This window comes from Gossypium hirsutum, chromosome A09 (genome assembly GCF_007990345.1).
Source record: "Gossypium hirsutum isolate 1008001.06 chromosome A09, Gossypium_hirsutum_v2.1, whole genome shotgun sequence".
Classification (NCBI taxonomy): domain Eukaryota; kingdom Viridiplantae; phylum Streptophyta; class Magnoliopsida; order Malvales; family Malvaceae; genus Gossypium; species Gossypium hirsutum.
In genome coordinates this window covers 8,974,420-9,000,940 of record NC_053432.1, presented here as the reverse complement: position 1 = coordinate 9,000,940, position 26,521 = coordinate 8,974,420, and the positions used below count along the sequence as shown (strand labels likewise).

The window sequence follows — 26,521 nt, the reverse complement described above, 5'->3', positions numbered from 1 at the left end:
TGAAGGGTTGGTCGTCTAGCCTACCGGTTCGGTGTTATATTTTTAGTGGTACCAAAAGCGTCAATTAATCGATTCTCATATACGGATTTGATTAGGAGAGCCCTAATACACATGTTACGTTATCTTGGCTTAGTCTCTTAAATCATTACTAAATTAAATTTGTATTATGTAGCTCCTCCTTATTCTTCATGTCTAAAGATATAAAAAATTTGGCAGATGAAGAGACTGAGAGTAATATTCCTCACTCCCAACCTAGTAGTCCAATCCATTTTGAGAGTAAAGGAGCGTTGGGGACTGAAGCAAAAAATGCATTGTTTAAAGCGTTGGGAGCATGGTTTAATAGATTTATAAGGGCTGCCCCCCTCACTGCCCACACAACCTCAAGTCAATCTAGTACAACCACCAACTCCCCATCCTACTCAAGTTCCCCATATGACACGGGGTGATCTAGTGGAAGAGATAAGACAAAGAGGGACTAAGGAATTTAAGGGAGGAAAAGAAGATGATCAAGTAGTCGCAAAAAACTGGTTGTCAAGAGTACTACAAGTTACTGAAGAATTACAACACACTCCGCTTGATAGCCTAAGGTGTGTAGCTTCCTTGTTGCAGGATGAAGCCTACCAGTGATAGCAAACGGTGAGGAGCATTATGCCTCAAGAGCAAGTTAGCTGGGAATTCTTTCTGTGAAAATTTTGAGAGAAGTATGTAAATCGACTTTGTGTTGAGTAGATGAAGTGGGAACTTTTGAACTTGAGGCAAGGTAGATTGATTGTCCTTAAGTATGAAAGCAAATTCGTCAGGCTAAGTAAGTATGCCCGCGAGCTGGTACCAACAGAAAAAGAGCCATGTGTGAGGTTTGAGAGGGGACTTAATAAAGAGATCCATATAATTGTAGCAACATTCAAAATAAAGGATCTAACTACTTTATTAGCAAAAGTGCAAAAATAGAATTTATGATAAAGGAGAAGGACAGAGTCTAAGATCGAGAAAGAGGAATGAAAGGATTATTGGGTTTGATAGAAATTTTTGGGTTCAAGAGAACCAGGGATGATGGGGTTTTTTCTTCAAGTCTGGCACGAAGTTACTAACCTGATAAATTCAGAAAAAAATCTTGATAGATGTCACACTACATTAGTGGTATGCATAGGAGGTTCTAGGAGAGTGATCCACCCTACTTGCAGATAGTGTAGGAAGAATCATACAAGTACATTGGAAGCTGATGAGTGCCTATTTTGGATGTGGAGAATAGGTCTATATGATCAAAGAGTATCCAAAATCAGAAATTCAAGGCACAGTATAATCCACACAAGTGAATCAAGATGTACAACAAGGGTTGAGATCTAGAGGTACCACGAGATCAGGCCCCCACAGTGGAAAATGCGAGGACTACTGGCACATCAGGGTCTAAAGCTATGGCTCGCGCGTATGTGATGTGTGCCAAGGAAGACGCGGAGGCTCTAGATGTTATTATGGGTAGCTTCTCTTTATATAACGTTAATATTCATGCATTGATTAATTTCGGGTCGAAACATTTATGCATTTATAATATACTAATCAATTAAGGAATTATAAATGTTGAGTCCACAAAAATGAAGGTATTAGTTACAAATCCTTCTGGTAGGAGTACAGTTGTGGATAAGGTGATGCCCACTAAAGTTTCAGGATTTTATTCTCACAGCTGATTTAATGTTGTTCGAATTTCATGAATTTGATGCAATTCTGGGATTGAATTGGTTATTTAGGCACAACACAATTACGGATTATCGTGCTACAGAGGTGCGACTATTAACATATTCTGGCGAATTAGAATTGATCTCTAGAGTAATGTATAACATGAAGTATAAATTAATCTCAGCGGTCTCGACAAGGAAACTTGTTTTGCCAAGCGTGAATGCTTATTTAGTGTATATAATGAATAATACGGTAGTATAGAACGATTTGGAGCAAGTGTAGGTTGTGAGCCAATTCCTGGATATTTTTCCAGATAAACTTCCAGGGTACCGTCAGATCAAGAAATGGAGTTTCGTATTGAGATTACTCTAAGAACTACTCATATCTCGTGTGCTCTATATTGAATGGCGTCCTTGGAATTGAAAGAATTGAAGGTCTAGTTGCAAGAAGTATTAGAAAATGGATTTATTCGCGAAAGTGTCTCACCATAGGGTGCACTAGTTCTTTTTGTAAAGAAAAAGCATGGTTCATTATGATTATGCATAGATTATCGCCAGTTGAATCGGACGACCATTAAAAATAAATACTATTTACTCGAAATTGAAGGCCTATTTGATCAATTAGGTGGTGCAAAGGTGTTCTCTAAGATCAATATTCGCCCTGGCTATTATCAAGTCAAGAAAAAATGTGATGATATCCCTAGAATGCTTTCTGGACCCGCTATGGACATTATGAATTTCTGGTGATGTCATTTCTTGTAATGTCATTTGGATTAACTAATATGCTACCGGTATTTATGGATTTGATGAATCAGGTATTTCAACCATACTTAGACAAGTTTGTAGTAATGTTTATCAATTTATATTGATCTACCCAAAAAGTGAATCAGAGCACAAATATCATTTGTAGGTAGTATTAAGTACTTTACGTGAGAATCGACTATACATCAAATTTAGTAAGTGTGAATTTTGGCTAAAAGAAATAAGCTTTCTAGGCCATGTTATCTCCATGGATGAAATCAAGGTGAATCATGATAAATTCAAAGCTGTTGTGGAATGGAAGATACCAAGTAATGTTATGGAAGTGCATAGCTTCTTGGGATTGGCGGGGTATTATAAAACATTTTTGAAGGGTTTTTCCATGATAATTGTGCCTATGACTCAACTTCTCCAAAAAGATGAAAATTTTGCATGGTTGGAAGTCTGTCAAAGAATTTTTGACAAATTAAAAATTGTTTTAACTGAAGCACCTATTTTATCGCAACTTGTTTCTAGGGTTAAATATGTAATGTCTACGAATCCTCACTTGATTACCTTGGTTGTGTACTGATGCAAAATGGGAAAGTGATAGCGTACACGTCTCATAAGCTCAAGCCATATGAAAGATATTACCCCACCCATGATCTCGAATTGGTCGCAGTTGTGTTGGTGTTAAAAATTTGAAGAAATTACTTGTATGGTAAGAAGTGTCGTATCTTCATGGGCCATAAGAGTTTAAAGTACCTTATCTCCCAAAAGGAGTTAAATTTACAGCAACATTGTTGGATGGAATTGCTTAAAAATTATGATTTCAAAATTGAATATCATCCGCGGAAGACAAACGTGGTAGCTGATGCTTTACGCGAAAAATAAATTGTGGCTTTAGCATCTTTAAGAGCTCGAATTATTTAGAAAGGGACGGGTCTCTCTTGGAAGAATTGAAGGCTCAACCCACTATCTCTAACATATTGTTGAGTTTCAGTTAGAAAATTAAAAATGTAAAGACTGGATAAATCGTACCGGATTGGAAGATTCGAAAATTTTTAACCTCGCCAAAAATGGTGAGTTGTGCTACACGTAGAGGTTGTATGTTCCTGAATGAGAAAACCTTAAGCAAGAAATCTTGAAGGAAACTCATCAAAGATCATTTGCGTTTCATCTAGGAACTGTTAAAATGTATTGAGATCTCCTGGAACTATTTTGGTAGCCCGGAATGAAGAGGGAGATACCAGAGTTTCTCATGTGATGTTTAACTTGTCAACGAGTCATGGTCGATCATCAAGTTCCATCTGAAACGTTATACCTCTAAGAGATGCCAAAATGGAAGTGGGAGAAAATTTCAATGGATTTTGTTTATGGTTTACCGCTCACTTCCTTGAGGAAGGATGCTATTTAGGTGATTGTGGATAGACTCGCCAAATTAGCTCACTTTATAGCAATCCATATGAATTATTCCTTAGAGAAACTGGCAAAGCTTTATATTGCTGAGAGTGTATGCCTTTATAGGATTCCTTTATCCATCGTGTTAGATAGAGATCCAAAGTTTACATCCAAATTCTGGAAGCAATTACAAGAACCCCTTATAAATAAGCTCTATTTTAGCATAGATTTCTACCCTCAAATTGATGATCAGTCAAAGTGAGTGATACAAGTATTGGAAGATATGTTGTAGCATTATGTACTTGATTTCGGCTTAGGGCCCCTTCCTTTGGCAGAGTTTGCATACAACAATAACTATAATTCTAGCCTCAGTATGTCCCCTTTTGAGGCCCTATACAAAAGAAAATGTAAGTCTCCTGTTTGCTGGGTAGAATTAAGTGAAAGCAAGTTGATTAGGCCTAATTTAGCTCGTGACATCGAGAAAAAGATCAGTTTTATCCACAACCATCTATGCATAGCTCAGGATCACCAGAAATTATACACAAATCAAAAAAGGAATGATGTATCATATAAGATTAGTGACAAAGTTTTTCTTGAAGTCTCGCCATGAAAAAGAATTATCCGTTTCTATTTAAATGGAAAACTAAGTCTGAGATTCATAAGGCCTTATAAAATTTTGGAAAGAGTAGGGTCTGTTGCTTATCTGTTAGCGTTTCCACCAAATCCATCTCGAAGCCACAATGTTTTTCATGTTTCTATGTTAAGAAAGTATCACTCAGGCCCAGATCACGTGGTTCAGCTAGAAAACTTGAAATTGGAGCCTAATATATCCTATGAAGAAGAACTAGTGAGATTTTTTGCTAAGAAAGTTAAAGAACTCATAAACAAGAAAATACCTTTGGTGAAGGTCTTCTGGCGAAGTCACAAAATAGAAGACACTACTTGGGAAAGGGAAAGTTCCATGAGAGAACAATATCCCCATCTGTTTTGTGAGTAAGAAATTTTGGGGATGAAATTTTCTTTAAGGGTAGAGGAATTATTACACCCAAAAATGTTAAAGGATAAGTACAACAGAAATTTTGGGTACCTACTTATAAAAATTTCTGTTTGTGAGGATTTTGGCGTACTTACATGAATCTTGCTGACTGATTTGGTAATTGGTTAAATTTCAACTATTAGTTATGTTACTTTAGAACTAAATGTTTCTTTTAGTGGGAAACATTATGATTAAGGATGTTAATAGTACTAACTGACTTAAAGTTAAAGGATCAATAGTGAAAAGATTATATAATAGGGGAATTCTCTCAGTCTGGAATTTATTTTTCTTTCTTTCATCTTCATCTCTAGTTTATTCTATAAGAAAATGAATTAAGGAGTGGTTTGCATGAAGGGAAGAATCTAGAGTGTTAACTTAAGTAATTGAGAATTCAGCAATCTGGTAATCTTTCTAACTCTTCTATACCTTTCTATTAAAGAAAAAGGAAGGAAAATCTAAGGTTTTCAGAGTAATTTATTTTGAAATTGTGATGATTTAAGTCGTAGGTAGCACTTATAACTCCTTTACATGCATATGGATTAAGGATTTCTTACATATGTATGTCTTCATTTTGATCTTTATACAGTTGTTACCCTTAGCTAACTAAGAAGGAGGTGGCCCAAGTGATAAAGGGAAGGCTAAGTAAGTGTAAGTTGTGTCAACTTTAGGTATTTTGTTCGTGAGTTTCTAAACTGAGATCCTCAACGCTTGTTTTATGTATACCAATACTGTATTGTTGTGGGATTTTGTTGTACTGTTGAAGCATGCAATGAGTTAATCTATATATGCATGTATGGTTGTATGTATAGGTTTGTTGTTTTGATGAATTGTTGCTAGTAAAATAATTACTGAAAAGGTTATCAATGAAATGGTCTAATAGGTTATACAATTAGTATGATCTATGTTGTGTTATTAGCAATATGCTTAGTTGAATGCTTGTTATGTGTCAGTCATGAAAATGAATGATATACGGAGTGTGGAGGTATGTAATGACAGAGAGCAGGTGATGAAATGTCATGTTGTGCACTCTGTGCCTCATGTTATTGCTTTTGCGGAGGTTCAAGTGGATTGTATGAAGAATGTATATGCATGATATTTTGTTTTGTGGAGGTTCAGTTGGAATGTATGGAGATATATGCGTACATGTTTATGATAGCCCTATGTGGGATATTTCAAGTATGTGACTCTGTGGAATCTAAGGCTTAAAGCATTATATTTATAAGCAAGTCCATGGCAATGGCATGTGAAATTTATGAAATTCCACCAAATTTGTTCTCTAAACTTTATGCCAAAGTTATAGGTGGGACTTCACCATAAAAAGTCCATGACACAGTTCACATCTATAAATATTCTTTTATAAATCTGCATGTATGAGTATATCATATCTATGAATCTTCTTCTAAAAATTTGCATGTATAAGTCTGCCATATCTATGAATCCGTATGTATGAGTCTGTCATATCTATAAATCTTCTTTTATGAATTTGCCTGTATGACTCCTACATATCTATGAATCTTCTTCTACAAGTTCACATGTATGAGTTCACATATAAGAATCCGCATTTAGAAATCCACACGTAGGTGCCCATAGCATTGTCTGCCATGTTAATCCAAGATGACTCCCTCCACTCAGTGGGTTTTACTGTTAAGATTATATGCAACAAATTTGTACAGAGAGACTATATGCTTCATGAACTATCAGAGGAGGAATTCTCATTCATTATTTACTGTGCCTCTGTTTCATTCAAGCCAAGCATAAGTTTTGAAATAAGAATGCACAAGTTTTATCCATGCGGAATCAGTGAAAAATTCTTAATTTTTGAAATAAAAATGGAAGAAATTTTATTAAAGAACTCACTAAGCTCCTTATGAACTTACCATCTTTCTCTCCCTTGTTTTATGTCACCCTTCTTTTTGTAACATGTGTAGATATCAGGGCAACTAGTAGCCTTAAACTTTTGTTTGTATGTGGATAAAAACTCTTTAAATTTAAATCAAATTTTAATCAGACACATAAAACTAAATTGTCCTTTTTCTATAAAAAGTTTAATATTATCATAAGCTTGTTATTATATATATTGTGATTTCTCAGTAATACACTATGGAATTGTGGTATGGCTATCAAATTATTTTGGACACACTGATAGTTGAAATCTCGAAGGGTCGATCATTTATCCCATCGGTTGGGTGTTACAACATTTGCAAGCATTAAAAGATCCTAAGACATTCATATAATCATTATACTATATTAAATGAGCAATTAGGTCCTTATTCCCCTTATAATTTTCCTTGGGGGCTTGAATGTGCTAAGGAGGTCAACCTTTGTGATATTAGGTGTTAGAGGATTATTCAAACAATAAACCTAATCCATATCTTTAATATCATGTCTCAAAGTTTGAATGTCACATCTTGAGGCTTCTTTTTCACCCTGTTATGCCTATTATTGCTAGGGATGAAATTGCCTTGGTTGGTTTTAAGAATGGGGATTTCGCCCCTAAACTTGGGCATTAATGGAAGAAGCAACTTCATCTTGTTTATTTTGAAGTTGTCTCATTGCTTTGGCGAAGTTGGTATTGGTAATATAACCATTATTATTAATGCCTTAGGTTTTGTTGGAGCATTTGATCCCTTAAAGCTTTCATTTGCTCTTCTAATTCTAGAAGTTGTTGTGAAAAGTTAGGGTCGAAGTGGGGATTTTGGGTGGCTTGTTCTTCAAACGTGGGTACAATGCGAATATTTTGTAATGATAACGATACTGGTGGTGGGGAATCAATGTTGGTGGTATGCTTTGTAATGGCCCAATTTTCCGTGGATTTAGAAACGGCAGTTTCGGAACCCCTTTTTTGATGTTCGAGTCTGTAACTATTAAATAATACTTTCGATGTTAGTATTAAAGTTTTTTCCCTTAATTTTATCAAATTGATAGTTAATTAAGGCACGTGGACTAAATTGTAATATTTTATTTCTATAGATTTTTAAATGACCAAGGGATCAATTGAGCAATTTGATCATTTTAAATTGGTCAAATAGTGGTGGATGAGTTATAATCCACTAACTTTTGTCTAATTAAGCTTAAAGTTTTGTTAATTAATCTTTAATTAAATAAATTATGATTAATTAGTTTTAATTAAAGGTATATAAGTTAAATTAAAAGAAACAAATGTATTTTCTTTTCTTCTATACATCTTATTCGCAAAGAAAAAAGGAAAAAGATAAGGTTTTGAGCTTTAAACATTCGGTCCCTCAAATTGATCGGGAATCTAATCAAATCAGAAATAATCAAGGAAAGGACAAAATTGTTGAATAGTCTTTGAAGTTCCAACTTAATTGCTACTTTTGCCAAGCAAGTTCATATGGTATGATTTTATTATGTATTTCAATTATGAATATGTGTATGTTTGGTTGAAATTTGGATTGTTTGCAAAAGGTAAGATTTGGATTAAATTGTAAAGAAATGTATATATATATATTTGTGTTTGAAAATGCCCAAGTGAACTTAGTAAAGGATTTGTGCACACCTATACGGATTGATTACCGATGATTACCGAGATCCAACATTTGTTGCGAACTCGAAGATACATGTGACATAAGTTTAGCCTGGATTAGTAACCTAATGTCATTTTAAAGGTTTAGTCTAGACTAGTAACCTTGCATGTATAATTTCAGCTTGGCCAAGAAATTAAATGTTTCATTAAAGGTTTAGCCTTAACTGGTAACCTGACACGAAAATGTATTCAGCCCAGACGAGCAATTATTGTACCGGAGATACTTGTGTATCCAAGTCCATTTACTAGAATTCATCGAGCTATGTGTTTATAGCTAAATGAAATGTGAAATAAAATTATGAGTTTGATGTATAGATGGATACATGTTATATTGAGTATGATCATAATATTGAAATGAATTGAATTGGTATAAGTTTATATGAAATTATAGTTTATTACATGATAAGCTCACCTTGTTGTTATGATTTGCCATGTTAGGCAACTTTGCTAAGTTAATTATTTTTGTTAATTGTTTAATTGTAAGATGAGGTAAGTCTCTTGTTTAAATACCTATGAACTTATTAAGCATCATATATGCTTACCCCATTTATTTTCCCTTTTCCTTATAGATCACTTTGTGAAACACGTCAAGTGGATCGTACAAAGCTCACACTATTCTGTTTTCAAATTGGTAGCTTTCTATCATTTAAAGTTTGGAATTGTGGCATGTATATAGGTGCCTTAAATGTATAAAATTATATAGGTGCCTTAAATGTATAAAAGTGTTTTTGTATATACCTTAAAGTATACGTTGTTATGATGACTTTGGTAATTTGAAATGTTTTGGTAACTTAACTTATACATGGAAACGAATACATATGCATCTTATGCTTGGTGATGTATTAGCTAATAATCATATAAATGACATTTGACAAAGAATTGAACTGATTTTACAATGACTTGAATGATGGCCTTGGTATAAAAGTTTGAAATGTATGAATAGATGACTTGTAAAAGATTGAACTGTTGAATTGGTTTTGGTTATAAATAGTTAAATGAATTGTTTGGTATGTTTTGATGTGTTCTAAACTCAATTGAAGTTTATATATGATGTACAATTTGATAGATTGCTTTGAAAGCTTTGAACTAGGTACCAAAGGGCTCAAATTTTATCAAAAATAAAGTCTTCATCCCGATAACCATTTTTCCTCTTCACAACATCAGCCAACAGCATGTGACGTTGCGACGTCAATGGCCTGACCTTTCGCTCAACATCACGACGTGAAAAACTATTTGGCAACGTCTCAAAATGGAAGCGATGATGTCACGTTGTTAGCCTTGAAATTCTAAAACTTTGCAATTTGGTCATATTTCGTGCTCGGGTCAATAAAAAAGCTTTTGTAAGCTCGATTAAGGCTCAGATTTGATTGTTTAATATAATGTAAATGTGTTTAAAACATAGTTTCTTGTTTGAATGATTATCCTCTGTAAATCTGATGGTGGGTGCTTTGACAACAAATATAGCATTCCGTAGCTTAGACCCGACGACCAAGTCAGGCAAGGGGTGTTACATGCTTAGGCTACTCATGAAACTAGCCTACCTAGACATCAATATATGGGTTTTCATGGTTTGTTGTTTATGAGTGACTAGTCTAACCAACATGCTAGGTAGAAGGATGGTTGGAGGTAGTTAGGCATTCCTAGACATTCTCATTGGGAAAAGTCATGTTGATCCACACATAACGCACTAAGTTGGGGGAAAAATGATGTAAGAGGAAGAGATAGCAGTTCGCATATTGGGGAGTGTATCGATAGCTGCTAGAGGTACAGTTATAGGTTCAAGGTGCTCTAGTTCTATGAAGGAGTGGTAGGAGACATGTAAGAGTCTTCCCAAAGATGAGTATTTATAAGTGAGAGTGATCATTTCTTAGCCTTAGTCCTTGACATGTGTACAAAAAAGATCTCATCATGGTCGATCACTTAGTGAGCACAATAGTCCTCTGGATGGGCAATAATAGGGTGGAGATGAACTAGGCAAAGTCCCACATACGACCCATGTAAAGGAGGTGCCAATACTTGTCTTGGTAAGGTAGACCAAACAAACTCCATGTGCTATGCATAGATATGTCCATAAAACCTAGCCCTGGTGAAGTGTTGTTCTTAGCGAGGTTATGACCAACGAAGTCAACCCATGGTGAAGGATGGCCAAGCCTGGATAAGTGAAATACTCAGGCAGTGGGTACACCCCTTCCTGCTATGTCATCCGAATCTCCCACAAATAGGAGAAATAGCAATAATCAGGGAGACATTCATATGCAAAATAGATTTCTTTCCCAGCATGCTTTCCTTTCTAGATTTTGAAACCCATTTTAGTTTCCTATCAATTTGGGAAACGTCATCCTTATCTTTGTACTGCTAGGCATTCTCTTTTGTCAGCATGTCAAATGACATTATTTAGATCCGGATCTAAAAGTATGAGATCGAGGAATCAACATCATTGAGAAACCTTCCCTCCGGCCACTCTTTGGGTAGCAGTTGAGAGTTCACAATAGACCCGTGGCCTCAATTTAAAGATTTGCTGGAAAATTGTTATTTTCCAAACTCTTGGATTTCTACAATTCGATGAATATTCCTCGTGTGATTAAGCCTCTTAAGTATTTCCTCAATGTGAATCCTGTCACTGTTAGCTAATTGGATAAATTCCTATGAGCTGAAAAATAAATTACTTTATTATTAGTTATAATAGAAAATTTTTGCAACTCTCGAGTCATATCCATCACATTATAGTACATTATACGTTGCAACTTTGCCTTCTTTCTGAACACACTTGGAAATTATCTAAAGATAAATCAACAAAAAATTCCACTTGAAACGTCAAACTTCTGAAACTTCTATGCCTTTGCCGCTAGCTCTACGTAATTCAAGAGTAACAAAAGGCAGAGATAGAACCAACATATTGCCTCAATTCTGAGGTAAAGGAGATCGATGATCATACGGATGTATCTTGCCTTTACTCATCATTGCCAGAACCTGTATGAGGCCCATTCACATATCCAGATCTGCGCTCGTGCTGAGAATCACCATATGATCCTCAAAGTCGTCCTTCTTGTGATAAGGGTTCCATCAATCTACAAAATTTCTCAGCTCCCTCGAAACCCATTACTGTTAGGGGGCATGCGTTGTTGCAGTGGCGGTGACCGATCACGTTTAATCATCTCCTCGTGTAAGCGAGGACCCTTATCATACCTGTCAGCACTACAACTACGGCTACGATCATGACCAGTGTTTTTATGACGATCACCCCAACCAGCAGGACTTCGACTGCGACTTCGTCTCCTATCATTACTACCATGGAAACCACGATTGTACCTGTTCGTACATATAAGAAGGGTTAAGAAACATGGGTGAATGTCAAAGATTGATATACGAAACTGCAAAAAAGAATAACGCAAAGACCGACACAAATCCATTACTACACTAAGTATAATAGATCATTATTTACCTATCACGAGACTCATGATCATTTCCACGTCCTCCGCCGCTTTTCTCAAGCCAGGTAGAGGATGTAGAAATTCCACGACCACCCCTTCCACTGTCCCAGCCACCATAGCCCAAATCAGTACGTCCACCACGTCCCCTACCAAAGCCACCAGAACTTGGAGCCCAACGCCTAGGCCTTCCCATCAAACCACCACGTGAAGCCATATCACGAAGTTCAGCGGGCACCAGCTGGTTTGCTCCTTCCAGAACTTTGATGAGATCTGAAGCATGCTTCGAATCCTGATCGACGAAGAATGTATAAGCCAATCCAGTTGCACCTGCCCTTCCAGTCCTTCCAATCCTATGAACATAATCTTCAACTCCAGTGGGGAAGTCATAGTTTATTACTACCCTAAGAAAGATGTTAAATAATGCAATCAGTATCATGATATACCAACATAGCTGATGTAATAAAGTCAACATGAAAATATTGAAGACTTACCTGATATCTTTAATGTCCAAACCCCGAGCAGCAACATCAGTAGCAACAAGCACTGGTGACCTCCCAGTTCGAAACTGATTCAGTACGTAGTCCCTGTCAGCCTGAGATTTGTCTCCATGAATAGCAGCAGCTCCAAACTGTCGACTGAGGTTGCGGGCGAGTTGATCACACATCTTCTTGGTTGAACAAAAAACTATGATTTTGGATCCGGATTCTTGGGAGCACAGTATCTGTTCCAATCTTCTGTGTTTTTCCATTGGTGATAATACTTCAACATACTGCAAAACAAGAGAAATGTTAATTCTATAGGACATTTAAGTAGCCCTTCCTCAATAGAAACTACAAAATAATGGCCATTTTCTGCTTTGAATTAAAATCAGGATTAGCAATAATGGAGTTTAAACCTGTGTAATAGACTTGTTTGCCACAAGCTCATCGATATTGCCAATGTTGACCTGAACAGGATTTCCGAGTAGATCTGCAGCAATTTTCCGGACTTCCTTCGGCCATGTTGCCGTGTACATGAGAGTCTGCCTGCAACTAGGCACTTCGTTCACAATCTTCCTTATTTGAGGTTCAAAACCCATGTCCAACATGCGATCAGCCTCATCTAACACAAGGTAAGAAACTTGACGAAGGCTGATTGTGCTCATCTCTAGAATATCATTTAACCGGCCAGGAGTAGCAACCACAATATCTACTCCTCTCTCAATCTCTCTCAACTGAGGACCCTTTGGTGCTCCTCCATACAAACACTGCAAAAAAAACATATGAGAACTCACGTAAGTATAAAAATCATAAATGGTAGATCATCCCAAGTAATAAATATAATAAACATTATCACTGCAATTGAAGTATGATAAAACTACAACAAAAGACAAACAAATTTGAAATCTTGACTCAAAAAATGGTAACATACCGTGCAACTAATTCTTGAGGATTTCCCAAACTTGAGAGCTTCATCTAGTATCTGAGTAGCCAACTCCCTCGTTGGTGACAATACTAACACAGTTGGACCCATTCGAGGATCTTTACGGCATTGCTTGAGATGCATAAATCCAGGAATTAGGTAACCCAAAGTTTTCCCAGAACCCGTTTTAGCAATGGCCACAATGTCTCTACCTTGCAATGCAATTGGCCACGACTGAGCCTGGATTGGGGTCGGAGCAGAAAACCCAGCACTGTGTACCTGTTTAAAAGCAATAGAAAGAAAAAATCAGGATCCTCTGTCAGCAGATGTACCACCTTCAAGACTTGGTTGGTTTGTCATACAGGAGTGATTTATGCCAGAAGAAGCATCATCCCCCTATGCAGGCAGCCAATGCTTGCTCAAGCAAGCAGGAACAGGAGGCCCCTTTTCCGTTCGGAACGAGTGACAGACTGAATTATCAGCAACAGCAATCCCAGCTCCGAACGAAGATCATTCAGAAAGCCTTCCAAAAATTGGTCCACCATGTAAGGGCAGCTCAAATTACAAACAAGGCCCCCAAAGAGGCTACCACAGCGTACGACATTAGCTCCTCCAAGGAGCAAACATCGCACCTGCGACAAAGAGTAAAGATGGCAAAAGAATTACATGAGTTTGACACTCAACTGGGACCTCAAGCAATCACAGAACTTTACACGAGAAGCATTCAACTTGCATTCTTAGATTTAACTTACAATATTTGACTTCAAAATCCACCAATGTTATAAAGACCAAAAGGATATAGGAGAAGAATAGTATACCTCTCTAAGTATCTCAGAAGAAAAGCCAGTAGCTTCAAATGATGAAAAGGGTGAAGGCACTTCATCTCCCTGACAAAAATTTAAGGAATAAAATTTGATCCATGAAACATAATCAGTTACCCAGCAATATGATATTTTCAGAAGCCAAAGTCCCTGACTAAACATAGAAAACTAAGATGGGTAATAAAATATCGTAACAATCATACTCACAGTTACAGTTATCTCATGCTGATGGCGATAAGCATCACCAGACAAATTACTTCCCTCAGCCACTAATCCATGTCTCCCAGCAGAAGATCCTCCAACCACAGAGCCGTGAGTCCCATTAGGTGTATTATGGGAAAGAATAGGTCCACCACTTGCATTCTATTGCAAATTATGAACATCAAATTAATCCTAGTTAGCAGAACAGACATATATAACTATCTATAAGTTAACACTTTTAATTTTTGAAAACCCAAGCTTCTAGAAGTTTGACGGTTTAACAAGAACCAATTCAAAATCAAATGCGACAAATTGAAAATTTTAGACACTAGAAAGAAAAGGGACTTACTTCATTACTCAAAGTTAAGACAAATGTACTAATTTTCAATTTCAACTAAGACCAACAAGAAAAACCAAATAAATCAAGTGCAAGATTTAGAGTAAAGAAGTAGAAAAAATACCTGGTTAAACCTTGATACTGGCTCAGGTTTTGATGCATCATTGTTGCCTCTTCCATAACGATCATTTTCCTTGTCAGGATTATACCCATACCGCACTTCAGAATATTGCTGAATCTGAATTGAAGAACGCACTGGGGAAGACTTCGGGACAGAATCTACAATTGTGGGCCTCTCATATTGGGTGACATTGGTTATTGGATTCCAAAAGTAGAGATAACCAGTTTTACCATCAACTAGGCCTTTCCATGGTTTGGGAAGAGTGGGATCTGGCGGAGCAAATGTTGGGCCCGCAAAAGAAGCAGTTGCAGTAGCAGCCATTGCAAGAAAAGCAACAATAAAAATCTACAAGCACCAAAAACTCCAAAAAGGAAAAAATGAGAAACTAATAAAAGAAATCATAACTACAAACTCAAAAGGTAAATCGCTTGGATAACCAAAACCATGACCTGAACTTCCATTTTAATCAATTTTTCATTTATAATAAATCATTACTTTTCCTTTTACCTCTTGCATTTGTACTTTAACCATGCATTCCCAGGTTTAAGCTAACCTCGGAACTCACGGATGGCAATATAACTAGTACAATAATAACTCCAACAGTCAAAAGTTTCACATTCAATCAAATCCAACAACTACATGCTTAATCGTGCTTATGCAGACTCTGACTAAAGCTGACCTAATAACTCCAACAATAATAACGAATAAGAAGAAATAACTCCCAACACCTACGTGCTTAACGAATAAGAAGAAATAACTCCCAAAACCTACGTGCTTCACATTCAATCAGATGCCAGATTCAAAATCAACACGGAAAAACCCCACTTTTCCTCATCATATACTATATTAATAAAAAATCAAAACCGTTATCCCAGTTTAAGCCAAATGCAATTTATCAAAAGGAAATCTGAAAAGGGGTAATCAGAAGTTAGAACCCTAAACTCTCACCTCTTTTATCAAATATTAGAGGGGATTGAGATTGGCATCTAAAAATATAAAAACAAATTTCAGATATGAAAAACTCAAATATAATTTACGGAAACCTAAGTACCTGACGCTATCGTTTCGAGGAAGCTGAAGGAACAGTTGATGTTTTGAATATCGAAATTAAAAAGAACTATAATTTTTCTGCTATTTTTAGGGTTTTCCTTAGCTCTGCGTTCTCTCTCTTCGCTGCGTTTCCGTAAACAAAGGTAGAGAGAAATTCAAAATAGGCTGTTGATAGAAGGAGAAAATTTATAGGCTTTTTAATTCTAATTTTTATTTTAATTTGGATTTATTATTAAATTAAAATGAACCAAAATATCCCGAAAGTACGCGCTTTTGGACAGCTGTTCTTCTTTTTATCCTCTTTTTAAAATTAAATCGGGAGAAATTAAGGCTCCACTAAAATATTTTACAGAAAATAATTTTTAAAAAATAATTTATTTGTTAGATGAATTTATGTAAAATATTTTTTGTTATTTGATAAATTTTTTGAAAATTTATTTTAAATTGTTTTTACATATATTGCAATGAGTTATTTATAAATAAATAAATCAAATTAAATATATAATAATACTCAATTATTGCATTGTTCATTTTTCATCCGAATTTATTGCATTATTGCTCTAGATTTAGATAAAGCTTCATACTTCATCCAGATAAAGTGTACAAAAACTCCAACAAATGTAACTTTATAAAGAGGAACAGAAAATCAGAAAGAAAACCATTTGTTTGACTATATAAAGCTAAAAAGAAGAGCACAAATGATGTTTTACAAACAAAACACGTTTGCACACATATATATGAAACACCATTTGTTCATATAAAAAGTAAAACCTGCAACTACATATCAATTACAATGTTCTTCTCTTTGACTTTCTATCCATCGTCAACAAACTCAAAGCTATGCTAATGATGGCGACGCAACAGCAAATATTATAACCGAGCAATGACATGATTGAATGCAAAATCGGGACATTATCCTTAAAACAACATGCTCACAACATATTAGGCATTGAATTCAGCGTCATCTTCCATTTCTCGAACAGCTTGAAGAGGACCACTACCAAACATGAAGCCTCGATCGGAGAGATTGTTCAAAGGACCATCTCCATATAAACATACCTATGGTTCAATCCGATTCAAGCGGTTCCACTCATCATCTGACAGAGACCAGTTAAATATGTCAATATTTTACTTTATCCTGTCGGGTTTTAGGCTATATGGTAGAACACTGGTTCCTCTTTGAAACCCCCACCGTAGAATTACCTGCAAACAAGCAAAGCGGACGGACATGTCCAGAACATATTCAAATATGGATACGGAGATACAACCCTCCAAAAATCTTTCAAATACATGGAAAAACAGAGAAAAATTAACATACCTACATCGGACTTCGAGTCCAAGTAACATAGTTCTAATAAAAATGGTTGTTAAGATCAACATTTGCTCTACCATAAATGATCGTGATCCTAAATGCTCCAAAAATGATAGACATGCTAAATAACCCACAAATTTGGATTCTTGTAGTTGCAAGTTATTTGATAAGAAAACCATGCACTATACATATGAAGCTTTAAATACATAAGATATTCCATGCCAACCATCATGCTGATGTTAAAAGAAAAAATCTTTGGGCCAATCCTACTGCACATCTCATCGCATTTCCAAACACATCTATTACAGCCCAATCATGATAATACAAACATATATACTCATAAAAGCATAAGACTATTCCTTGCACAAATAACTTTAATCAGTTGTAGGCTTCCCTTATTATATGGTGTTATTTTGTTGGGACGGAGTTGAATGCAACTCTTTTTCTCCAATGTTCAAGCTTTGTGTTAGTTCCGTGAGTCTTTTGTCCACTTTACTCAATGCAAGGTTATAGCATCTGAAAGATATAAATTCGACTACTAGAAAGCAGTTGGGCATACAAGACTGACCTAGAGATTCAAAAAATTTAACCATAAGCATACGGGGAAGAGTTGGGTAAGGAAGCCCCCTCTTTACTTTTGTTGTGAAATGGAAACTAGTCTTAAATTGTTTCATAAAGTCTGACACATTGATGCATATAAGTGAATCCTACAATATGGATTTTTGTTTTCTCCCACAAAAGATACTGATATTCCCAACTCTTCTCAGTTTTGTTTCTGCTAAAAGTATAGACTTAGTTTTGATAGATGATAAACACAAGCTCTAACTGAGCTCTTGTGTCAGGTCAGCGAATAGCTCTATGTTCAATTAGACCCTAAGCCGGATGCATCTAAATTTTGTATCCGTAAGCATTCATTATATACTTATGCACTTCAAACACTAGTAATAATCTAAATAGTTCAATTGTGTTTATTATTGTACCTTCCACCTTATATCATTTTGACATTCAGAAATGATCCCATAAATCCGACAACAAAGTAAGGGATAAAATAATTTGTCAGTCACCAGGATCAATATGTTGATATTTTACATCAATGAATAAGGTCAACATATTGTCAACAAATTTGAAGTCGTTCATTAGCCTACTTTAGGTCCGAAGAAACACAGAAAACGGAAGGTAGAATGATAAATAAAGTAAAACTAGAGATGATATTGTTAATAAAAGGTATACATACTCAGGTGTCTTTTTGTGCCTATCTGCTATCTCTCCAAAACTGATAATTTCTGCATCGGTCCATGTACTGATCTAGACCTCTAAAATGAAATCCGATGAGTTCTCAACAAATCTAATAAAAGATCGAAGACTATAACAAATGTAAAGTTAAAAAATGCGTGAAAATCTATCATACCTGATTAACAGCAGGTTACAATTTTTGCGAATTTAAGCAACTCTTTGATCTGATGAACACCGAAATTGCTAACACCGATAGCTCGGACTAAACCAGAATCGACTAGGCCTTCCATGGCCTTCCATACCTTCTTAAGGCAATTCAGAAACTACCTATGCTCACTCCCAGACTTCAAAGGCGGATCAGTTGCATCACCAAAACCAGAGCTCTCAGGCCAATACATCAAATGAAATTAATGCCCACATTAAACCTTAGTCCACGATCGATCTCCATTATCAGTAACCGTTTCGAGGCAAATCGAGCATGAAACAGAGCCGAAAGACTTCCTTACATTTTTGCAATCAACACATCGCCTGAAATACAGAAAATAAAAAGCATAAAAAACTTACAGAACGGATGAAAAAGGGAATTGGATGAAGAAGGAGAAGGAAGATGAAAACGGAAAAATGAGAAATAATATGGTGAGAGGGGAGGAATATGAATATGGTGAGAGGTAAGGAAGATTTTTCGAAAAATGTCTTACTGATTAAAAATTTGTAAGATATTTTCCCTAAAATACTCATCTCATTTACCGTGTTTTGTAAAAGATTTTACATTTGGAAAATATTTTCAGCCAAACAAACACTGGAAAAAGGCTGAAAAGCTTTTCTAGAAAATGTTTTACTTCCAAACAAACACACCCTCAAAGGAGTTATGTACGAGGCCATTTCTGAAATTATTTATACAAATAGGCAGTTTTTAAAAATAAGGGTAAATTAAACCAACAGTCACCCAACTTTGGGGTAGCTGACAAAACAGTCACCTAGGTTTCATTTCAGTCACTCAACTTTCAAAAAGTTACAAAACAGTCTATTTTGTCGTTTTTCGTCACAGACGTCACGGCAAAGTGACATGGCAAGTAACGGCGTCCAATGGCAGTCCGGCTGGCTACTTAGTCTAACTTTATCAGACTGTTGAAGCACCAGGTTAGGGTTAGAAAAAATAGTAGAAGAAGAAAATGAGGAGGAGGAGGAAGAGAAGAAGAAGAAAAAGGAGAAGAGGAAAAATGGAGATGCCTGAAGTGATTCCAGTGTGCCATTGTGGAAACCCAGCCAAATTAAACGCGTCTTGGTCCAATGACAACCCAGGTAGGAGGGTTTTTGGGTGTAAGAAATTCGGCAGTCGATTTCGAAAACCATGTTAGTTTTTTAGCTGGTTTGATCCACCATTGACGCCCCATTCAAGAATTGTGTTGTTGGGTCTTCTAAAAAGAGTGAAGACATTGGAGGATGCAAGGAAGAGGGAGAGAAGAACCTGGTTATTAGTGCTTGGAATTGTAACAGTTTTGTTGTTTTTAAAAGCTTAAAAATCATTTTATGTTCATTGAAAACCAGCTTATGTTTTGTAATTTTGTTGCTGGTAAATTGTTGCTTATGTTGGTATACATGGCTGCCGGTTTATTGTTGCTTAACATATGCGATACATGGCTGCTGGTATACATGGCTAACCAGCTCATGTTGTTGTTTACAAACACTTGAAAGACTTGAAATGGGATATTTTTGTTGATTACAAATTGTTTTGGAATATTTTTGTTGTTTAACATATGTTGTACATGACTGTTGGTATCCATGGCTAACCAACTCATGTTCTTATTTACAAATTGCTAGAACAAGTATTATACATGGCTACTGGTATATATGGCTAACTAGCTCATTTCATTTGTATTTCTCAATACTCATATATCAGAAAAAGACCATAGATGGAAAAAAACCTATGCATTTGTCAATTTTTCACACGTTAGAAGAGATAACAGATGGAAAAAACATATGTATTTCTCAATTCTAAATTCTCACACATTTCTCAATAGTCACACAGTTGTTAGAAAATATAATAGATGGAAAAAAGAAAGATATGCTAGAAGAGAAGATATAACAAATAGCATGGATCAATGCTCAAATATTAAGGTGAAAACACCAAACTGTTTACAAAAGGAATGAGGGGCAAAATATTGCCAAATTTTTCTACAATTCACCATAATTGAACAGATGTGAATTGTAGGGAAATTTAAAAAAAATTCAGTGACTATGCCTAAGTTTATCAACAATAGCAATCATAAGAAAATTTACAAAAAATTATCTACCAAATTAATAAATCAGTAGCAGACAAATTTACACATTTTCAAAAAGTTAACAAAATGTAGTTTGTTCACATCATCATCAATGGTTTGTCATGGATGACTCTTGAGTAGAAGGCATCCATCTAACAGTGGTTGGTTTTCTCTTGAATGGGAGCTTTTGTCTTAGAGCAGCTTGTTGATGAGTTGGGGCAGTAAGTAACTGAGTTAGGGCAGCTTGTTGAGTTGGGGTACCCTCTTGCCGATTTGGGGTAGCCTGTTGCTGAGTTGGGACACCAACTTTATGTCTTTTAACCTACAAGAACAAGAGAAATCTAAAAAACAAACAAATCCATACATAGAAGTATACTGTAACTTAACTTAAGGTAAATGACTTACTGGAATGTTTTGGCCAACTTCCCCTTTGCAACTCCTCTTATTGTGGCCTACTCTTTTGCATTTACTGTACCTTATCTCCACCCCTCTTGCTCAACCTTTCTGTTGTTTATGGTTCATCAGGTTCTTTCCTTCTCACCTTAGTAGGTCTGCCAGGTGGCCTTCTTAGTAGATGAGGCAATATTGGTAGCATGTTTGACAAAGAGGCCCATTGTTTAGGACCCCTTACTGGACATACAAAGTTGGAGTAAATTTGAAGCTGGGTTTGCTTGGTATACCAGGTTTGTACATAGGCCTCTAGGAACTCTTCTTTTAAATGAATGACAACTAATGCATGCATGCAAGAGATGCTAGTGAGACCCCAATTCCTACAGGAGCAGGAATTCTTAACTAAGTCCACCACATGCTGGCTACCTAGACCACTTTCAACCTGATACTTGTCCCCACAAGCATGTGATGGAACACACCTAAAAAACAGTCAGCATGCCTGTTTAAAACATAATCACTAAAAAAATGATACACACCCCTAAAAATATAGCCCCACCAACATGCATATTATAAAAAAAATACTCATTGTGATAAACCATAAATTATACATATTTTTACCCCATGTTTAATGCATTTTATGGATTATTTCCCATTAGAATTGATGAATTCGATGCTCCTAATGCTTTAATTTCATGTTTTATACTTATGAGAGCATAGGAGAGCGAAAGGAACGAGAAACGGGCCAAAAACGGAGAAAATGGGCCAAGGTACAAAATCAACACGGCCTGGGCCTCCTCACATGGGCAGACCACACTGCCGTGTCAATTTGGCAGGCTCGAGCACGGCCTGAAGTAATCGAACATGGGCGTGTGCCACGGGCGTGTCCCTGCCAAGCCCAAGTTGAGTCTAATTTGGAAAAGGCTAATTTTGAGGGCTTCTAGGCATTCCGAAGCCTATAAATACACCCTAGAGAAGGAAGAAAAGAGAGACGGAGAATAGGGAGTAAGGAATTACTACAAGGAAGCTGATTGATCCATCTCAGAAGCCGGATTCATCATCAAAACTGAAGATCTCTCCTCAATTTCCCTTCAGGAGTTTTGGGTTTTCTTTATATTTTGTATTCTTTATTCTTCTGAGATGTTTTCTTATTTAGTTATGAACTAAAACCCCTAAATACCTAAGGGGAATGAAACATAAGACGAATCTTGTTATTATTTTCTGAATCGTATGATAAATATTTAACTTGTTCTTAATTATGTATTCTTAATTCTTGTTTTGATATCCCAAGATACTGATTCAAGGCATGCTCTTATTCAGAAGAGGAATAGACCTTGTCTAAGAGTACATTTGTCATAATTAAGCGGAGTTGATTGCGCGCCTAGACATAGGGTGACAAGATTTTACCGGATTAGGGTGAAACCTAATAAAGGGATCCATAGATCGAGTTAATGCAACCCTAGAGTGTTAATTAGATAAAAGTATCGGTTATTCAATCTAGGGATTAGACATTATTAGTCTTGAATAGGGATAATAACATAACTTAGGGATCTCTACGGAACAAGTTAAATGAATAAATCATCCAATTCGGAGCCAGAATAACAAGCAAAGTCTAGGTGGATTTTTCCTTAGGTATTGTCTTAAGTCCATCAATTTTTTCCAAAAGCAATTCCCCAATTCTTTTTTCTCTGTGCATTCTTAGTTTAGATAATTAGTTAATTAAAACAAAACATCTTTATTCTTAGGCTAGATAATAAAAAGACAGTCATTACTAGTACTTTTAGTTCCTTTGGGTTCGACAATCCGGTCTTGCTAAAACTATACTACTGTTCGATAGGTACACTTGCCTACATCGCAATAATAGCTAGTTTAAGAATGAGTAATTATAAATATTTAAAACCTATCACGAAATAACGCAATCAAGTTTTTGGCACCGTTGCCGGGGAACTAAGATATTAGGAACGCTCAATTTTTATTACTTTAGCCATTTATTTTTCTTGCAATTTAATTTAATTTAATTTTATTATTATTTATTAACCTACTCTTTCTTTCTCTTGGCAGGTTTTTATAGTTTATGACTAGAAGAAACCTGTCGGGACCATTACATTTTAACGAAGAAATCGATCATACAGTTCATAGAAACCAAAGAGAAATAAGACACAGCTTAAGATACACGAAAAATGAGCAAGAAGACGATACTCAACCCCCAACCGAAGAGATGGCTGAAAACCAAGGCAATTAGCTACCTCCTGCAATTGCGGTTAATCAAAATCCTGTTCCACGCACTATGTATGATTATGCTAAACCTTCTTTAACATGAACTGAGTCAAGCATAGTTAGACTTGCTGTAGCTACAAATACTTTTGAATTAAAACCTAACACTATTCAAATGATACAACAATTTGTTCAGTTTGATGGTTTGCAGAATGAGGATCCCAACGCTCATTTAGCCAACTTCTTAAAACTATGTGATACATTTAAAATGGCATTTCTAATGATGCCATACGTCTTCAGTTGTCTTCATTTTCATTAAGGAACAAAGCTAAACAGTGGTTGAACTTATTACCACGAGGGTCAATTACTACTTGGGAACAAATGACTTAAAAATTTTTACTAAAACATTTTTCACCGACTAAAACGGCTAAATTACGTAATGATATCTCTTCTTTTGTGCAGATGGATTTAGAAACACTCTACGATACATGGGAGAGATACAAGGACCTTTTGAGAAGGTGCCTTCATCATGGGTTACCACTTTGGCTCCAAGTACAAACATTTCACAATGGTCTGAATCCTTCGACTCGGCAAATGGTTGACGCAGAGACGGGTGGAACCATCAACAATAAAACACCGAAAGATGCCTATGAGTTTATGGAGGAGATGTCACTGAATAACTATCAATGGCAAGTCATGAGGACAAAGCCAACGAAAATAGCAGGCATTTATAACGTCGATTCGGTCACTATGCTCTCTAATCAGGTAGAACTCTTGAATAAAAAGATTGATGGTTTTCTTAGTTCTTCACAGGTTCACCAAGTAATGCAATGCGAAGTAAATAGCGGTGGAACAAACCATTCGAAATACCAACCTTATGGCCACAGCATGGATAACGAGCAATTAAACTACATGGCTAATAATCCTCGACCTCAAAACAATCCATATAGTAACACTTATAATGTAGGTTGGAGGAACCACCCCAATTTCTCGTGGGGCGATCAACGAAATCAAAGACCACAACATCCTCTGGGCTACCAACAATCACCCTACCAACAGAAAAAGAAGCCAAACCTTGAAGAGATGCTTTCAAAGTTTATATCATTGTCAGAAACCCGTTTTCAGAACATCGAGACAGCACTTAAAAATCATCAAGCATCGATCCAAAACCTCAAAACTCAGATAGACCAACTTTCCAAACTAATCTCTGAACGACCACAAGGTAGTTTGTCAAGTAATACCGAACCTAACCCAAGGGAACAACTCAACGCAATTAATATTCAAGATGATGGAGTCATTGAGCCTGAACCAAAACCGAGGCAAGAAACTGTGGTAAGCAAATGTCAATGTGAGGTAGATCAAAATACAAACAAACCAGTGACTATCGAATATAAACCTCGTGTGCCATACCCTAACATGACAAGGAAAGATCGCTCAGATGAACAATTTGGTAAATTTCTTAAACTTTTAAAAAAATTACATATTAACTTACCATTTATTGAAGCTCTATCGCAAATGCCAAACGCAATAAAATTTTTAAAGGAGCTTTTAGCAAATAAGCGAAAGTTGGACAAAGCGTCACATGTGGAGCTAAACGCAATTTGCTTGGCCATTCTCCAAAATAAACTACCCAACAAACTAAAAGACCTAGGTGAACTCACACTCCGGGTGGAAGACGAAACAATCACCCTTCAAGCTCGCAATTCTAGCAACACATCAAGAATTGAAGGTGATCATTTAAACCATTCTACTAAAACTAACAATATGGTGCAACCTATTTTGCAGAAAATAAGTCTGAAGGAAGCACAGAGTCATTCTCAAGCACCAATAGAGGACCTGTTCATGAAGATCGAATATTACAAATTGAGGAACTAGATGAATGGCAGACGTACAAACCAAGAACACTAGACAAACCGAAACTATGCCAAAACGAGCCCGATACCTCTCCAAATCAACTTAAGGTTGGTAATAAGGTCTTATTAGATGCCGCAGATCCCCACATTGTCACTACCACACCGAATAAGGAAATCCCTCTTACGGTACTCAGTATTTTTCCATTCGGTACGGTGGAGGTGAGTCATCCCAAGTTCGGCACTTTTAAGGTAAACAACACCCGATTAAAACCTTATTTTGATGTGATTGATAGCAAGAATGAGAAGTATAAACTCCTCAAACCACCATGACCATTCACTGGAGAGGTAAGCCGAGCTTAGACTATAAATAAGCGCTTCTCGGGAGGCAACCCGGGAACTAACAATATTAATTTCTTTAAATTTTGATATTTAACTCCTAACTTATTAATAGAGATCTTGAATACAGGTGTTTCCACAGAGACACGACCAAGCACACGGGCGTGCTTAAGGCCGTGTAAAAACAGGGTAAGGATTTCCCCAACACAGGCTATGATAAAACTCCACTGCCCTGCGATATGGTCGTGGTCGAGCTTGCCAAAACAACACGGGCGTGCAACATGCCCGTGTGGAAGAACCGTAGGCAAACCTGTTAAAACAACACGGGCGTTTGACACGCTCTTGTGGAACACTCGTGGTCGACCCTGTTAAATTAACACAAGTGTGGGGCTTACACACATGGGCGTGGGAGAAGCGAATGAAGCTAGACACGGCCGTTCGACACGGCCGTGTAAACTCACACTCCCGAGGAACACAGGCTTGTACTAAATGTCAGAAGCGCCCAAATTTAAAATTCACGAATCACACAGGCTGAAATTGGGGAACATGGGCGTGTGCCCTGGCCGTGTAGCCCAAAATCTATAAATACCCTGTACTATTCACTTTCTTTCCCATTCAAAAACCCTAACCCTAGCCGCTGCACCTCCACACGGCCTTTTTACCATGCCCATGCGCCGCCTAAAACTCCATTCTTGACGCCAAATCACTCCCCTTAGCGTTTGTTAACTCCTTTTTCTTTTATTTCATTGATTTATAATGCTATTTATCATATTAATATATATTTTTCATGTTATTTCCAAATTGATAATCACATAAATTTCATTTATCAAACAAGTTATCATCTTTCGCATGTTTAAAATCTTACTCATTACATGATCCCTACACTTCATTCAATTAGAAGTGAATATTCATGGCTAAGATTGTTGAAATAATCATGCATATTTTGTTGACATCTCTTTTCATTCATATAGTATTTTGTATTACATTCCTTGCCATTTTTACTTATACTACCATGCTCATGCCACAAAAAAATGAGTCATTGAACTTATTGTTTTAATTGAATTTAGTAATTGTGGCTGAATATAGTTATGAAATTTCCTTTTTGAATTTAGTCGCATTCCTTTTATATATTATAAATTGTCCACTCATCAAAAGACGAATTGATTTTCCACTT

At 36.3% G+C, this 26,521-nt stretch overlaps 1 protein-coding gene, 1 long non-coding RNA gene and 1 other non-coding gene across 4 annotated transcripts; all 3 read right to left on the bottom strand.

The window, feature by feature from the left end:
* Positions 1-11,040: 11,040 nt before the first annotated feature.
* LOC107888678 (DEAD-box ATP-dependent RNA helicase 14) lies at positions 11,041-15,963 on the bottom strand. Of its 2 annotated transcripts, none has more exons than XM_016812846.2 (9): positions 15,753-15,963; positions 14,705-15,046; positions 14,250-14,405; positions 14,040-14,108; positions 13,231-13,500; positions 12,716-13,066; positions 12,312-12,589; positions 11,832-12,221; positions 11,041-11,698 (listed from the first exon to the last, which is right to left on the bottom strand). In XM_016812846.2, exons 2-9 carry the CDS (start codon positions 15,020-15,022, stop codon positions 11,470-11,472), a joined length of 2,061 nt encoding a protein of 686 aa, XP_016668335.1. In that variant the 5' UTR covers positions 15,023-15,046; positions 15,753-15,963; the 3' UTR covers positions 11,041-11,469. The 2 variants fall into 2 exon arrangements, with proteins under 2 accessions (XP_016668335.1, XP_040933441.1); XM_041077507.1 differs by having other exon boundaries at positions 14,705-15,062; positions 15,753-15,907.
* A 524-nt stretch (positions 15,964-16,487) lies between these two features.
* Positions 16,488-18,973, bottom strand: LOC121206530 (uncharacterized). Its single transcript, XR_005901573.1, has 3 exons — positions 18,472-18,973; positions 18,294-18,376; positions 16,488-16,954 (listed from the first exon to the last, which is right to left on the bottom strand). It is a non-coding gene; the product is annotated as an uncharacterized lncRNA (long non-coding RNA).
* A 4,614-nt stretch (positions 18,974-23,587) lies between these two features.
* On the bottom strand, positions 23,588-23,694 carry LOC121206818 (small nucleolar RNA R71). The gene has a single exon (XR_005901990.1). It is a non-coding gene; the product is annotated as a small nucleolar RNA R71 (small nucleolar RNA).
* Between the last annotated feature and the right edge of the window lie 2,827 nt (positions 23,695-26,521).

Bases quoted from the DNA above. Each gene is read 5' to 3' on its own strand.
- LOC107888678 (XM_016812846.2), bottom strand. From the start codon at position 15,022: ATGGCTGCTACTGCAACTGCTTCTTTTGCGGGCCCAACATTTGCTCCG. The intron at 12,590-12,715 runs GTTTAAACTCCA...CTTGTTTTGCAG, and splicing joins CAAACAAGTCTATTACACAG to TATGTTGAAGTATTATCACC. The intron at 11,699-11,831 runs GTAAATAATGAT...ATGTACGAACAG, and splicing joins GATCATGAGTCTCGTGATAG to GTACAATCGTGGTTTCCATG.